The sequence below is a fragment of the Vipera ursinii genome, assembly GCF_947247035.1.
Source record: "Vipera ursinii genome assembly, chromosome: W".
Taxonomy (NCBI): Eukaryota; Metazoa; Chordata; class Lepidosauria; order Squamata; family Viperidae; genus Vipera; species Vipera ursinii.
The window spans coordinates 20,317,408-20,331,454 of NC_139522.1; the positions used below are offsets into that span (position 1 = coordinate 20,317,408).

The 14,047-nt window shown below is 41.1% G+C and overlaps 1 protein-coding gene across 1 annotated transcript in view; it reads right to left on the minus strand.

The window, feature by feature from the left end:
• The window catches only part of LOC310648237 (transcription factor Sp4-like), a 136,113-nt gene extending 135,324 nt beyond the window's left edge, over positions 1–789 (minus strand). The window contains exon 1 of the mRNA XM_083375985.1: positions 709–789. Coding sequence (XP_083232111.1) covers positions 709–777 — 69 coding nt within the window. The 5' untranslated portion in view covers positions 778–789. The remainder of the gene's footprint in view (positions 1–708) is intronic.
• Between the last annotated feature and the right edge of the window lie 13,258 nt (positions 790–14,047).

Below are 14,047 nucleotides of genomic sequence, written 5' to 3' on the forward strand. Positions count from 1 at the left end.
AAGAACTATGCCAAAATGGGATGCAGAATGTCCCTCAAAGTCCATTTCCTTGATGCTCAGCTTGACAAATTCAAGGAGAACATGGGTGCTTACTCAGAGGAGCAAGGTGAGCGCTTTCACCAGGCTATACTAGACTTTGAACGTTGTTACCAAGGACAGTATAATGAAAATGTGATGGGGGACTACGGGGGCTTCTTCAAGAAAGCGATTTGCAGTATAGCCACAAAACTAGAAAATCTACTCATTTCTGAACCCTTTTGAGTGGTTTTGACTGTCTTTGTGTATTTGCCGTGCAAGTATATATTGTTCTTTCTCTGCTTAAAAAAGATAAAAATTCACCTGTTTTGTCTGTATAAATACAAAACCTTTGTAGGCAGTGGTTACAAAATCAAAGCTTGTGATGAATATAGCCATTTTTGCATAGGCTTTAGATGTAAGCAGTTGAAATACAAAATTTAGAAGCCAGGAACAAAAATTGTTACATACATTAAGAAAGTTAGTTAAGCATAAAGCTATGGAGGGGGTGTTTAATGGGAAATTACCTATATTACCCACTCCAACTAATCATTTCTTCCTCCGAGCATTTCAAAGACCTCTAAAGTAAATTTTGATGAAAACTGATACCATCCGGAAATACTTGGTAGTAGTGTAGGATGTTTGCCATCTCTCTCCCTCCCTCTCGTTCTCCTCCATTTTCTTACAATTTACCTGAGAAGCTCCAGTTTTGTTTTTCTTATTGTTGTTCTCAGCCTCATGTTTCTCTCCCTCGGAGGGCATAGCTTCCTCCTTCTTTTGAACTTAAAAAAAATAAACAAAATATATTAAGCAACATCCTTCATTTCTATTTTGGCACAGAAAATAATCAGAACGTTCTCACCCACCCCTGGTCCTCCACACTCCCGCTAGTTGAAAGCCACTGTCCACCTTTCTAATGGAAAACAAGAAGACTTAAGAAACGTGGTTTTAAAGTCGACCTACAGGAGCTGGCGATGAACGCCCAGAAAGGGGAGGTTTGATTGGTTTCTGTCAACGGAGACTGTAAGGCAGAGGGGAAAAAACCACCCACAACTCTCCCCCGCCTCCTGCCCCTAAAGCATCAACGGCTACTGAGTGGCCCAGGATGCTTTTAGGGCAGAAGGGACGTGCAGGGGAGGGGAAAATGGGAGGAAATAAGAACGAAGGAGGGAAGGACGGATGGATGTGCACAGGCGAGAGGGCTAGGAAAGAAAGGAGAAATGGAAGAGGGAGAAAGGAAGAGTAGGAGGGAAGAGAAAGGGACTCCGGAGGAATGAAGCACGTAGGTGGGATGGCGCGGAAAGGAAGCGGAGGCGGGAGGAAGGGTGGGAAGCTACGTACCGTACATCCCGCATTAACGCCCGCTGAGGCGCGGCTCGAGGAGGAGGGAAGGGAGGGCGGAGTGTTAGAGGGTAGCTGCGAGAGTAGGCCAGTTGTTGCCGGAACTGGGAGGAGCATGTCGGCTTATTTTTTTCCCCTGGGCTGTGGCGTAGCTGCCTGTCTTTCCGCCCGCTGCCGGCGCTTCCGTTAGCGCCGGCGCCTGATTGACAATTTAGAATCGGACGAAGTGGGGGAGGGTGCAGAGGGTGGGGCCCTGGGAATCCTCGGCTGACACACACACCTGCCCCCAAGGAGGGAAGCCAACTGGCCTAGAGAAAAAGGGGTGGGGGACGGAGGGCAGAGGGACGAGCGAGGGTGGCGCAAGGCTCGAACCACACGCGAACCGAGCCCTGACTTGAAAGTGGTCCGACGGGTATTTCGACGTTGGAGGCGAGCATCAATGCGAAGGCACTGGACCACCAGGGCGTCGAGGGTCGGGGGAGCCTCTACACGGACAAGTTCATCCTGAAGCTCGTCTGAAAGCCCATCTTGGAAAGCATCCAGCAATGCCGCCTCATTCCAAGCAGAGTCCTGGGACAGCAGCCGGAAGTCAGAGATATAATCCTGCAGGGGGCGTTTTCCTTGCCGGAGGTCTTTGATGCATCTGGCTACAGTCTGAGTGCGGATGGGGTCCTCATACATGAGCCTCATGTGTTGCCAGAAGCCCTGGTCATCAGTTAACAAGGGGCTGTTCTGAGTTAACAACGGCGTGGCCCATCGGGCGGCAGAGCCAGAAAGAAGGCTAATTAGAAACCCCACCCTAGCCCGGTCATAAGGGAAATCCTCCGGCCTCATAGACATAAACAATTGGCACTGTCCCATGAAGGTCAAGAACATCTCAGGCTGTCCAGAAAACTTATCCGGCACCACTACCGGGCATTTCCGACGGGGAGGAGGAATTGCAGGAGCATTTAGCAGAGCGAGTTGTGCAGACAATTGGGCTACCTGCTGCTGTAGGAGTTGATTGTCTGCCTGCTGCTGCTGCTGTTGGTCCATCTTAGGTAAAAGATGGTCTGTTTGTTGGGGTGACGAACAAGTTGCTCTGTTCCCCCCTCCTGGAGTACAAACAAACAGACAAGCAAGCACGACTAGCAAGAGTTAATTCTACAAGCTTTAGTTAATTGCCTTCTGATAAGGCCTTGGCAGCAAAATAGGCTCGTTACCTCAAACGTCAGCTGGAATGAGATAACGTCCAAACAAACAGTCCAGAACCAGATGTACAGAAGTGTTGCCAAGAATTCAGACCAGGGTTTCAAACAAGAAGCAGAGTTCTAAAGATGTGACCAGAAGTTGTTTAAACTATTGTTCATCACAAAGTTCTGAGAGCAGCCACACCCCCTTTTATACCTTATGGGGTGTGGCTCACTGACTCAGCTACTCCCTGGCCCTCCTACTCAACCTACGTTGCTGCAAACGCTTGGCCCTGCATCTTTCTCGAGGGTCTAGCCATGAGTCATTTTCACTAGACTGTATTTGCTGCAGCTGCTCGAGCTCCCTCCCAGCCTGGCTACTCCCCGGCTGCTCCTCTCAGCCTTCCGATTGAGACGGAGACCTTGCCAGAGAGGAGGGCCCTGGAGAAGGAGGCCTTGCCAAAGGGGAGGGTCCTAGAGAGGGAGCCCTTGCCAGTTCCTCCCCATCCTCCTCAGAGTCCTCTTCCTTGGTTAGGAAAGGCGCGGGGGTTGGGGCCACAACAAGGGGTTTAAGAATTCACCCACCTTATTTGGTACTGCCCTAGGAAAGGACTTGCAGCATTATGTACCCCGGCAACCTGGGGATATAGTTTTACAGTATGTAGATGATGTCTTGGTAACAGGCAAGACAGAGGACTTGTGTTGGGACAATACGAGAAACCTTTTGCTTCTGTTATTGAAATGTGGTTATTGGCTGTCCAGAAAGAAAGCACAATTGGTACAGCAGAAAGTAAGATACTTGGGATATGATATTGGGCATGGTCAGAGAGCCCTAGGACAAGAAAGGGAGAAGGCGATTCTAGCCATTGCTGAACCAACAAACAGAAGGCAGCTGCGAGGTTTTTTGGGGTTGGCTAGCTTTTGTAGGATCTGGATACCTAATTTTGCACTGTTGGCAGCTCCGCTTTATACAGCTACAAAGGGGGGTCACTTTGAACCTTTTTAGTGGAGAGGAGAACAAAGAAGGGCCTTTAAGGACATTAAGCTTGCTCTTACAGCAGCACCAGCTTTGGTCTTACGCAATTTCAAGAAGGATTTCAATCTGTACATAGATACCAAAAAGAATGTTGCATTGGGAGTGTTGACACAGCAGTTGGGGCAGTGGCAGCAACGAGTAGCTTATCTGTCCAAGCAGCTGGATGGTGTGGCGCAAGGGTGGCCACATTGTTTAAAGATCTTAGCAGCTATAGCGCTCCTTTTGCAGGATTGTAACAAGCTAACCTTCTCGTGTCCTGTTAACATCCATACTCCTCATGCTGTTCAGACTATTCTGGATAATAAGGGACATTTATGGATAAGCAATCAAAGGCTCTTTAAATACCAAGCAATGATGATCGAGAATCCACAAGTTAAATTGGTAGTGTCTAATCGATTGAACCCAGCCACCCTCCTGCCCATAGAGACTGAATTGGAACATGACTGTTTGCAAGTATTGGACAGTGTCTATGCCAGTCGGCCAGATCTGTCAGACATACCTCTTCAACAGGCTGAGCTTAATTGGTATACAGATGGCTCTAGCTATATGCATGAAGGACGAAGCATTGCAGGTTATGCCATTGTAGACGATGATGATGTTGTGGAAAGTGGTCCTCTAGGGACTGGACATAGTGTGCAGGTGGCGGAATTGTGGGCACTTAATAGAGCACTGGAGTTAGCTGAACGAAGGACACTGAATGTGTGGACAGATAGCAAGTATGCTTTCTTAACGTTGCAAGCACATGGTGCTGTTTACAAGGAAAGACGGTTTAGAGACTCGGCGGGCAAACAGATACAGCATGGACATTTAATTCTGTGCCTCATTGATGCGGTTAAGAAACCAACAAAAGTATCAGTAATGCACTGCAAGGGACACCAGAGAGGAAGTGATAAGGTGGCTATTGGGAATAGGAAGGCAGATCTGGAAGCAAAACGTGTGGCTAAGAAGACAGGGGCTACACCTTTGTGGACCTTTATCTTATCATACCATAAATATGCATGCCATCCAAATACATTGTCAAAACCTTCCAAATCTAATACATCGGTATTCTCTAACACAAACCAATCTCTCAACCAGCAAAAAGCAGCAGCTTCAAAATAAAGTTTCAAATCTGGCAGGGAAAAACCCCCTCTATCTTTTGAATCTCTTAATAGCTTGAGCTTAATTCTAGGTTTTTTCCCCTGCCAGATAAATTTCGATAATACCTTTTGCCATTCTTTAAAACAATTCAACTTTTCAATAATTGGAAGTACTTGAAATAGAAACAACATTTTTGGCAATACATTCATCTTAACAACTGAAATTCAAAGACAATTTCAAATTTGTCCAAATATCCAGATCTCTCTTAATTTCATTCCACATTTTGTCGTAATTATCTTTATACAAATTCAAAATTTTTGCCGTCATATTTACACCCAGATACTTCACCTTTTTTACAAACATCAAACCAGTGGCTTCCTGTAACTTATTTTTTCCCCTAATGTCAGATTTTTCCCTAAGACTTTGGTTTTACTCTTATTCAATTTAAAACCTGCAACATGTCCGAACTCTTGTATTATTTCCAGTGCTTTAATTGCACTGGTTTCTGGATCTTGTAACATTAACACCAAATCATCAGCAAAGGCTTTTAACTTATATTGTTTCGAACCCACTACAATCCCTTTCACACTTTCCTCTTTCCTTATCATATTCAGCAAGACTTCCAGAACCGTAATAACAGAGGGGAGAGTGGGCCTGGTACCCTTTTCAATTCTAATTTCCTCTGACACCACATTATTAACTATAATTTTTGCTTTTTGCTCAAAATAGATTGCATTTAAACCATTCATAAAACTCTGCCCAACCTCCATATTTTCAAAATTCTTCTTCATAAAACTCCAAGAAATGTTGTCAAAGGCCTTCTCCACATCAATAAACATTAACATAGCCTTAAAGTTCTTTTTGACCTCTAACCTTTCCAAAATATCTACTATATTCCTAATATTATCCTTCATATGTCTACCAGGTAAAAAACCTGCTTGATCATGATGAATAAGATCTTCAAGGACCTTCTTTAATCTTGTAGCCAAGATATTTTCAAAAATTTTGTAATCCACATTTAACAAGGAGATTGGGCGGTAATTCTTTACTTGAGCTCTGTCTGTATCTAGTTTAGGTATCAGCGTAATAAATGCTTCTCTCCAGGTCTCGGGTGCCTTAACCCCCTCTAGTAATTCATTGCATACTTCCATCAGTGGCTAAATCAGCCAGTCTTTCAATGTCTTATAATATTTTGCTGTCAATCCGTCAGGTCCTGGTACCTTGCCAATTTGCATTTGATTAATTGCCTCCAATTCTTGTCTTGTAATCCGGTAATTGAGTAGGGTCCTTTTCTCTTCAGGAATTTTCTGCCATCCATATTTGTCCAATAACTGTTCTGTTTTAATTAAGTCCTCTTTTTCTTTCTTGTATAGCTGCTTATAATATTTCTGAAAACATTTCCTAATTTCTGCAGGGTTCTCAATAGTCTTTTCCTCTTGCGTTATCATAGTTATTGCACTTTGTTTCTGTCTCTTTTTCAACTGCCAAGCTAGTAACTTACCACATTTATTTGCCGATTCAAAAGACCTTTGCTTCATCATTTTTTTTCCATTCAATTTCTTGATTAATTATCTGAGAGAATTGTGATTGAAGGGCCTTTATTTCTTTTTGAACCTGTTGATTCTTTGGATTACTCCTCAATTTTTTCTCTTTCTCTTTCAGTTGGTTCAAGATGATATCGCTGAGCTGACTGGGAGAATCCGTGACCAGGGAGAAGAGTGGGTGGAAGAAGATTGGAAGAAATTCAAGGACTATTTGAAGAAATATTGCCATATCAACTAGTTTGAAATGGACTTGGAAGTGTTTATAGGTTGTAGTTTTAGAGTTTTATGTTTAGTATTAAGGATAATATAAAACAATGATTGTTAAATGATAAGAAATTAAATATAGATAGATATTAAATATGATTTAAAATTATGAAATAGAAATTGCTAATGATGATTTACGATGAAACGCAGATAGGGGGGACTTGAGGAAGTCACCTGAAAATGATTAGAAAGATTAGGAATAACGGAAGTTAAGTATTCTTTTTGTATTTTTGTTGAATGTATTGTTTATGCTATGTCTTGTTTTTATATGTATTTTTTTTGTTTAAATATATGTTTTCATGAAAGCAATTAAAAAAAAAAGACAGGGGCTACACCGGATCTGTCAATACATGTGGCTATGGATCTGGGAGTGTTGTCTGCTGAAGTAAAGCCAATATATTCTCAGCAGGAATGTAAAAAGGCAGTAAACGACCTCAAAGCAACTGTTAGGGATGGTTGGTATCTGTTACCAGATAAACGCATCTTCGTACCAGCCTCTGTGGCCTGGACATTGGTTCAAGCATCCCATGATGCTACTCATATGGGGAAAACAGGACTAGAAATGGCATTGGGAAGGGATTACAGGTGAAACTCAAAAAATTAGAATATCGTGCAAAAGTTCATTTATTTCAGTAATGCAACTTAAAAGGGGAAACTAATATATGAGACAGACTCATTACATGCAAAGCAAGATAGTTCAAGCCATGAGTTGTCATAATTGTGATGATTATGGCGTACAGCTCATGAAAACCTCAAATTCACAATCTCAGAAAATTAGTATATTACATGCAATCAATAAAACAAGGAGTGTACATAGAACAATATCGGACCTCTGAAAAGTATAAGCATGCATATGTACTCAGTACTTGGTTTGGGCCCCTTTTGCAGCAATTACTGCCTCAATACGGCGTGGCATGGAAGCTATCAGCCTGTGGCACTGCTGAGGTGTTATGGAAGACCAGGATGCTTCAATAGCGGCCTTCAGCTCTTCTGCATTGTTCGGTCTCATGTCTCTCATCTTTCTCTTGGCAATGCCCCATAGATTCCCTATAGGGTTCAGGTCAGGTGAGTTTGCTGGCCAATCAAGCACAGTAATCCCACGGTCATTGAACCAGGTTTTGGTGCTTTTGGCAGTGTGGGCAGGTGCCATGTCCTGCTGGAAAATGAAGTCAGCATCCCCATAAAGCTCGTCTGCGGAAGGAAGCATGAAGTGCTCCAAAATCTCCTAGTAGACGGCTGCGTTGACCCTGGACTTAATGAAGCACAGTGGACCAACACCAGCAGATGACATGGCTCCCCAAATCAACACAGACTGTGGAAACTTCACACTGGACTTCAAGCATCTTGCAGTGTGTGCCTCTCCATTCTTCCTCCAGACTCTGGGTCCTTGGTTTCCAAATGAGATGCAAAAGTTGCTCTCATCAGAAAAGAGAACTCTGGACCACTGAGCAACAGACCAGGTCTGTTTTTCTTTAGCCCAGGTAAGACGCGTCTGACGTTGTTTGTTGTTCAGGAGCGGCTTGACAAGAGGAATATGACATTTGAAGCCCATGTCCAGGATCCGTCTGTGTGTGGTGGCTCTTGATGCACTGACTCCAGCCTCAGTCCACTCCTTGTGAAAGTCCCCAACACTTTTGAATGGCCTTTTCCCTGACAATCCTCTCCAGGCTGTGGTCATCCCTGCTGCTTGTGCACCTTTTTCTTCCACACTTTTCCCTTCCACATAACTTTCTATTAATGTGCTTTGATACAGCACTTTGGGAACATCCAACTTCTTTTGCAATTACCTTTTGAGGTTTTCCCTCCTTATGGAGGGTGTCAATGATGGTTTTCTGCACAACTGTCAGGTCAGCAGTCTTCCCCATGATTGTGATTCCTACTGAACCAGACTGAGAGACCATTTAAAGGCTCAGGAACCCTTTACAGGTGTTATGGCTTAATTAGCTGATTAGAGTGGGACACTTTGAGCCTAGAATATTGCACCTTTTCACAATATTCTAATTTTCTGAGATTGTGGATTTGGGGTTTTCATGAGCTGTAAGCCATAATCATCACAATTGTGACAAATCATGGCTTGAACTATCTTGCTTTGCATGTAATGAGTCTATCTTATATATTAGTTTCCCCTTTTAAGTTGCATTACTGAAATAAATGAACTTTTGCACGATATTCTAATTTTTCGAGTTTCACCTGTATAGTCCATTTTTTTAAAGTAGTGTGGAGGTAGTGTATGTGTTTCTGCCTGTGTTGTGTCTAATAATAATAATTAATAAAAAGGCCTTATTTACAAACAAAGAAAGAGATTAAAAAAACAAAGGAGCTCATTGGCTTGTGAACAACTCCTTGTAATTATAATAATAGTTATTGATTTGCCAGAAGAAAGTATGAAATAAAATATCTGTATGTGAAATTGTTTATGCAAGCAGTTTGAATGGAAGTGAATGTATGGATATGCTAATCCTCTGTCTCTGTGTGTGTGAGAGAGAGTTTCTCCCCCACCACAGACTGAAAGAAACAGTAAACTGCAGATTTTTTTTGTTTATTAAAAAGTGAAATGAAAAAGCAATATAAGCGTTTGCATGAGAAAAGTCTCATGGAAGATGTGTGAGAGAATTCATGGAAATGCATGTGAAGAAGAGAAAACTATTTTGTTAGTGGTGAGATTTTTGTGTAATTCTTCTTTTTATGTCTCCTCCCCCCTTGCTGGTTGTGTTGCTTTAAGAGAGAGAGAGAGAGAAAGGAAAAGGGGGGTCTGATCTTTTTAACTATTTGTTTTCTGCTTAGAATTCTGGTTTGAGGAAGCTGGGGTGGATGTGAAATTTAATGTTTTAACCTACTTAATGGAAATTTGTTTCCATCTGAATGGAATCTGATTAAATTGGAATTTGACTAAATTTATATTAAAAGCAAAGAGTTGATACTAGTAAAGGAAAATAAATAACGGTTATTCTTTTATAAATGGTACCAAATGTAACACCAAATGTAACACCAATGAATTGTATCAAATGTAACACTAAGATGTGGGGGCCATCTATTTCCTGCTTAGACAGAGAATTCACACATGGTAATCAACAATTTTTTTTTGAAATGTTAAAAAGGATAGGAACACCTCAAGGTGGTGAGTAAAACAAGATAGTGTAGTGACGGATGTAAGGAAGTTGTTACAATAAGTCTTTTGGATGTAAAGGTTCAAAGAAGATCTTTTAGAAATGTAAATGACTTCAAAGACTAACTTAAGTTTCTTAGGGGGGGCATGTATCGAGAAAAGAAAGTATAAATGCCTGCTTTAAAACTTGCTCAGGGCGCTCTTCGAACCGAATCCAACTTGGGAAGGGTCTAAGAGGCCGCGTTTGCAAACGCTTTCTTTCTTTATTATTTTCTTTATTATTTTCAATTTCTTTTCAATAAATCTTTGTTTTTGTTAACCAGACTTGTCTTTGAGTTGTGAGTATCAAATTTTGGGTTTTTAAATCTCACAATCTTGGCGCCCAACGTGGGGCTCGAAAGAGCCTCTTGGGGGGAGCTGTTCTCAGTAAAGTCCAGGGGCGCGCCTGTTGATTTCAACTGCCTGGAGTTGTCTGAGATCTAGCTTCCCATTGCAGGCTCCAAGCCAAACTAAATTAACAATTCTGGTCTACAAAATCAAAGAATAGGAAAAAGGAAGAGAGTCAACAACTGAGGCCCAGGACCAGGTAACACAGTGCACTGGCCCAGGTAAGAAACTTTTGCCCCAAAGGAGGGAAACACGCAATTGTACCTGAGTGGTCAGGAGAGCGATTGTGGGAGGTTTCTGCAATAATGGCTGTGTGAGTGTGATGGGCTGTGTTCTGGGAAAACTGGTAAGTCCAAAGCGAGTGCGGACCTGAAAGGTTGCATTTCCTTAACCCACGAGGGGGAAGGACAGCCTGAAGGGAAGCGAACTGGTGTTGAAAATTTTGAGTGGCCATAAAATCAAGAACCTCAGGGAACCATAATCAGGGAAACTCTCAAAGAAGATGGGCAATTGTAGTTGTTGTTGCAAACCTGAAGAAAAGAAAAAACTATAAAATTAACTAATCGAGATATAGAAATTCCTTCTGATAGTCCATTAGGACAATTACTAAGTCAGTGGGATGATGAAAATTTGGAAGCATGGACTTGTAAGATAACAAAGAGCAGAATGATAACTTTGTGTTTAAAGAAATGGCCTCATTATGTAATTAGTCCACCTGATTATCATTGGGACCGGTTGGGAGAGCCAAATAAATATTGGATAGGAAAGTTAGAGCAATATATTCTTAAAAGACCTACCCTAAGCAGTGAAATACCATACGTAAAGCCATGGTATTTTGTGAATTGGGAAGGACCAGTACCACCAGAGGAAGATAAGATTTTTAAATTGAAGGAGGAAAGACCAGGATGGGATCCTTTAGAATGCCTCCCTTTCTCACCTCCTCCTCTCGCTCCCCCTCCACAAGTAATACCAAATGCTCCAGCCTTAGAGGATGATCAAGGAGCAGTAGTGGGAGTTGAAGAACAACCTATAGCCGAAAGAACACGAAAAAGAGAGAGAGAGAGAGAGAGAGAGAGAATGAAAAAGAAGAAAAATTATATCCTTTGCGGCAAGTCCCTCAGGGCATAAATGCACAGGGACAGCCAGTGATGGGTTATGTAGCAGTAAATATCACAGGTACTGAATTAAGACAATTTAAGGAAAGAATAAAGAAGGTTCAAGAGGAACCCCAAACAGTAGCTGAGGAGTTTTCTGCCTTTTTAGGTCCCAATACATACACGTGCTAGCCGAGAGATTGCCAAGTCAGTGGTCTGCTCAGACTTGTGAATTATATGCATTAAAAATGGCTCTGAAGGAACTGGGAAAGGAAGGTGGTAACATATACACAGATTCTATGTATACTTTTGGAATAGCGCACACTTTTGGAAAAATATGGAAAGAAAGGGGGTTGGTGAACAGTAAAGGGAAGAGATTAGCAAAGGAAGAGTTAGTCATTGACATTTTAAATTTAATAACTATACCTCAGGCATTAGCCATAATACATGTAGAAGCACACCAAAAGGGAGAGAGATTTGAAGTCTATGGCAACAATTTAGCAGATGAAAGAGCCAAAGAAGCAGGACTCATGGAAAAGGAAAAAAAAGTTTTTATAATGGTACCTGAAATAGAAGAACAAAGGATACCAAAGTTTTCCAAGGAAGAGGAGGAAGAAATGGGGAAAGAGGGGATAGTTCAAAATGCAGATGGGGAGTGGATATTGCCAGATGGGAGAAAGATGTTAAACAAACCTATCATGAGAAATCTGATTGAGAGGTTACATGAAGGGACACACTGGGGGGGCACAGGCTTTAATAGATTTGATACACAGAAAATATGTATGTAAAGGAATATATAGCCTGGCCTTACAAATGGTTAGAAAATGTATGGTCTGTCTAAAACCAAATAAAGCAGCGCTAAGAAAACAACCAATGGGGGGAAGGGAGTTGGCAATACGACCTTTTCAGAGAATTCAAATTGACTATACTGAATTACCAAAAGCAGGAAAAATAAGGTTTTTGCTTGTCATAGTGGATCATTTAACTCGATGGGTAGAAGCTTTTCCATGTGTGAATGCAAATGCTAGCACCACGGGTAGAATATTGTTAGAAAACATAATACCCAGGTATGTTCTTCCTGAAGTAATAGATAGTGACCAGGGGACGCATTTTACGGCAAGGGTAGTAAAATTAATTAATGAGGCCGTAGGAATTAAATGGGATTATCACGCAGCTTGGCACCCCAGTAGTTCTGGGATTTCTGAACGTGCGAATCAACGTGGCTAGTATTAAAAATAGAAAACACTAAAGTAAAACCAATACGCAAAAGTATCTTTTGGTCATATTATCAGGAATTCGAAAAATTAGAATTACCTGAATTTCCTAAGAAAACAGTGAATATGTTTGTACAATTGGCTGAAGAAATTGCTAAAACTCTAACAGTGAGTAATTGTTTTGTTTGTGGAGGAACAAATATGGGAGAACAATGGCCATGGGAGGCTCAAGAATTAAAACATGACATTGTGGTGGAAATGTGGAAAAATAAAACTCTCAAGTTCACAAAAGGAAAAGAGGGAACATGGGCATTAACCACAAATTTAGTAGGGAAAGTATGTTATGAAAGACAAAGAAAGAATAGGAAAGTAGCAGTAGGAGACATGATTTGCTTGGCTGTATGGAACAATGACAGTTGGTGGGGAGGAAGTGGAATATCAAAGAAAGAGACATTAAGTGAAATAACTGAGATGGCTTATTTAAAAGATCCTGAAAACAACACCCTGGACTAGGTAGCTCCGGAAGGTATGTATTGGATATGTGGAAAATATGCCTATGGGTATCTACCCAAGGGGTGGTATGGATCTTGTATCTTAGGAATAATAAAGCCAAGCTTTTTCCTTCTCCCCATCGAACAAAAACAATTGCTGGGACTAACTGTATATGATGATTTATCAGATAAAGTCAGAGAGAAAAGAGCCATACAACCAAGCAATATGAAAATTGGAATCTGGAAGGATGATGATTGGACTCCAGAGAAGATCATCAACTATTATGGACCAACTACATGGGCAGAAGATGGCACTTTAGGTGCCAGAGAGCCCATCTATATTCTAAATAGGGTAATTAGGCTACAAGCAGTGCTTGAAGTAATTACAAATGACACTGTAAGTACTCTAACGCATTTAGCTAAGGAAAGTGTAAAGTCTCGAACTTACATTATGCAGAATCGGTTAGCCTTAGACTACTTATTAGCTCAAGAAGGAGGTGTGTGTGGAAAATTTAATTTGAGCAATTGCTGCATTGAAGTAGATGAGAGTGGTATGGTAGTAAAGGAAATTACAGACAAAATGATAAAATTAGCTCATGTCCCAGTCCAAACCTGGAAGGGATTGACCTTAGATGGGGTAAATAATTGGTTTGGAGGGTGGTTTGCAAATTGGAAAGAACTAGCAAAATTTGCAATACTAGGATTCTTGGCTATTATGTTTTTACCATGTTTGATTCCTCTCATACAAATACTAATAAGACGAACAATGAAAAGTATGACTTTAATAACAACTTCAGTTGAAAATGGGAAGAAAGAAACAATGTTAATAATGAAGGTAGGAAAACAAGGGTTGGGGAAAGAAGATTCAGAATACAATAACTTGCTTCCACACGAATTTGAAAAAAAATTAGGGAATGATGAATTCCTAAAAGTATAAAAGAATAATTCAGGTAGAAGAGAAAAAGGGTGGAATTAAAGGAAAATAAATAAAGGTTATTCTTTTATAAATGGTACCAAATGTAACACCAAATGTAACACCAATGAATTGTATCAAATGTAACACTAAGATGTGGGGGCCATCTATTTCCTGCTTAGACAGAGAATTCACACATGGTAATCAACAATTTTTTTTTGAAATGTTAAAAAGGATAGGAACACCTCAAGGTGGTGAGTAAAACAAGATAGTGTAGTGACGGATGTAAGGAAGTTGTTACAATAAGTCTTTTGGATGTAAAGGTTCAAAGAAGATCTTTTAGAAATGTAAATGACTTCAAAGACTAACTTAAGTTTCTTAGGGGGGGCATGT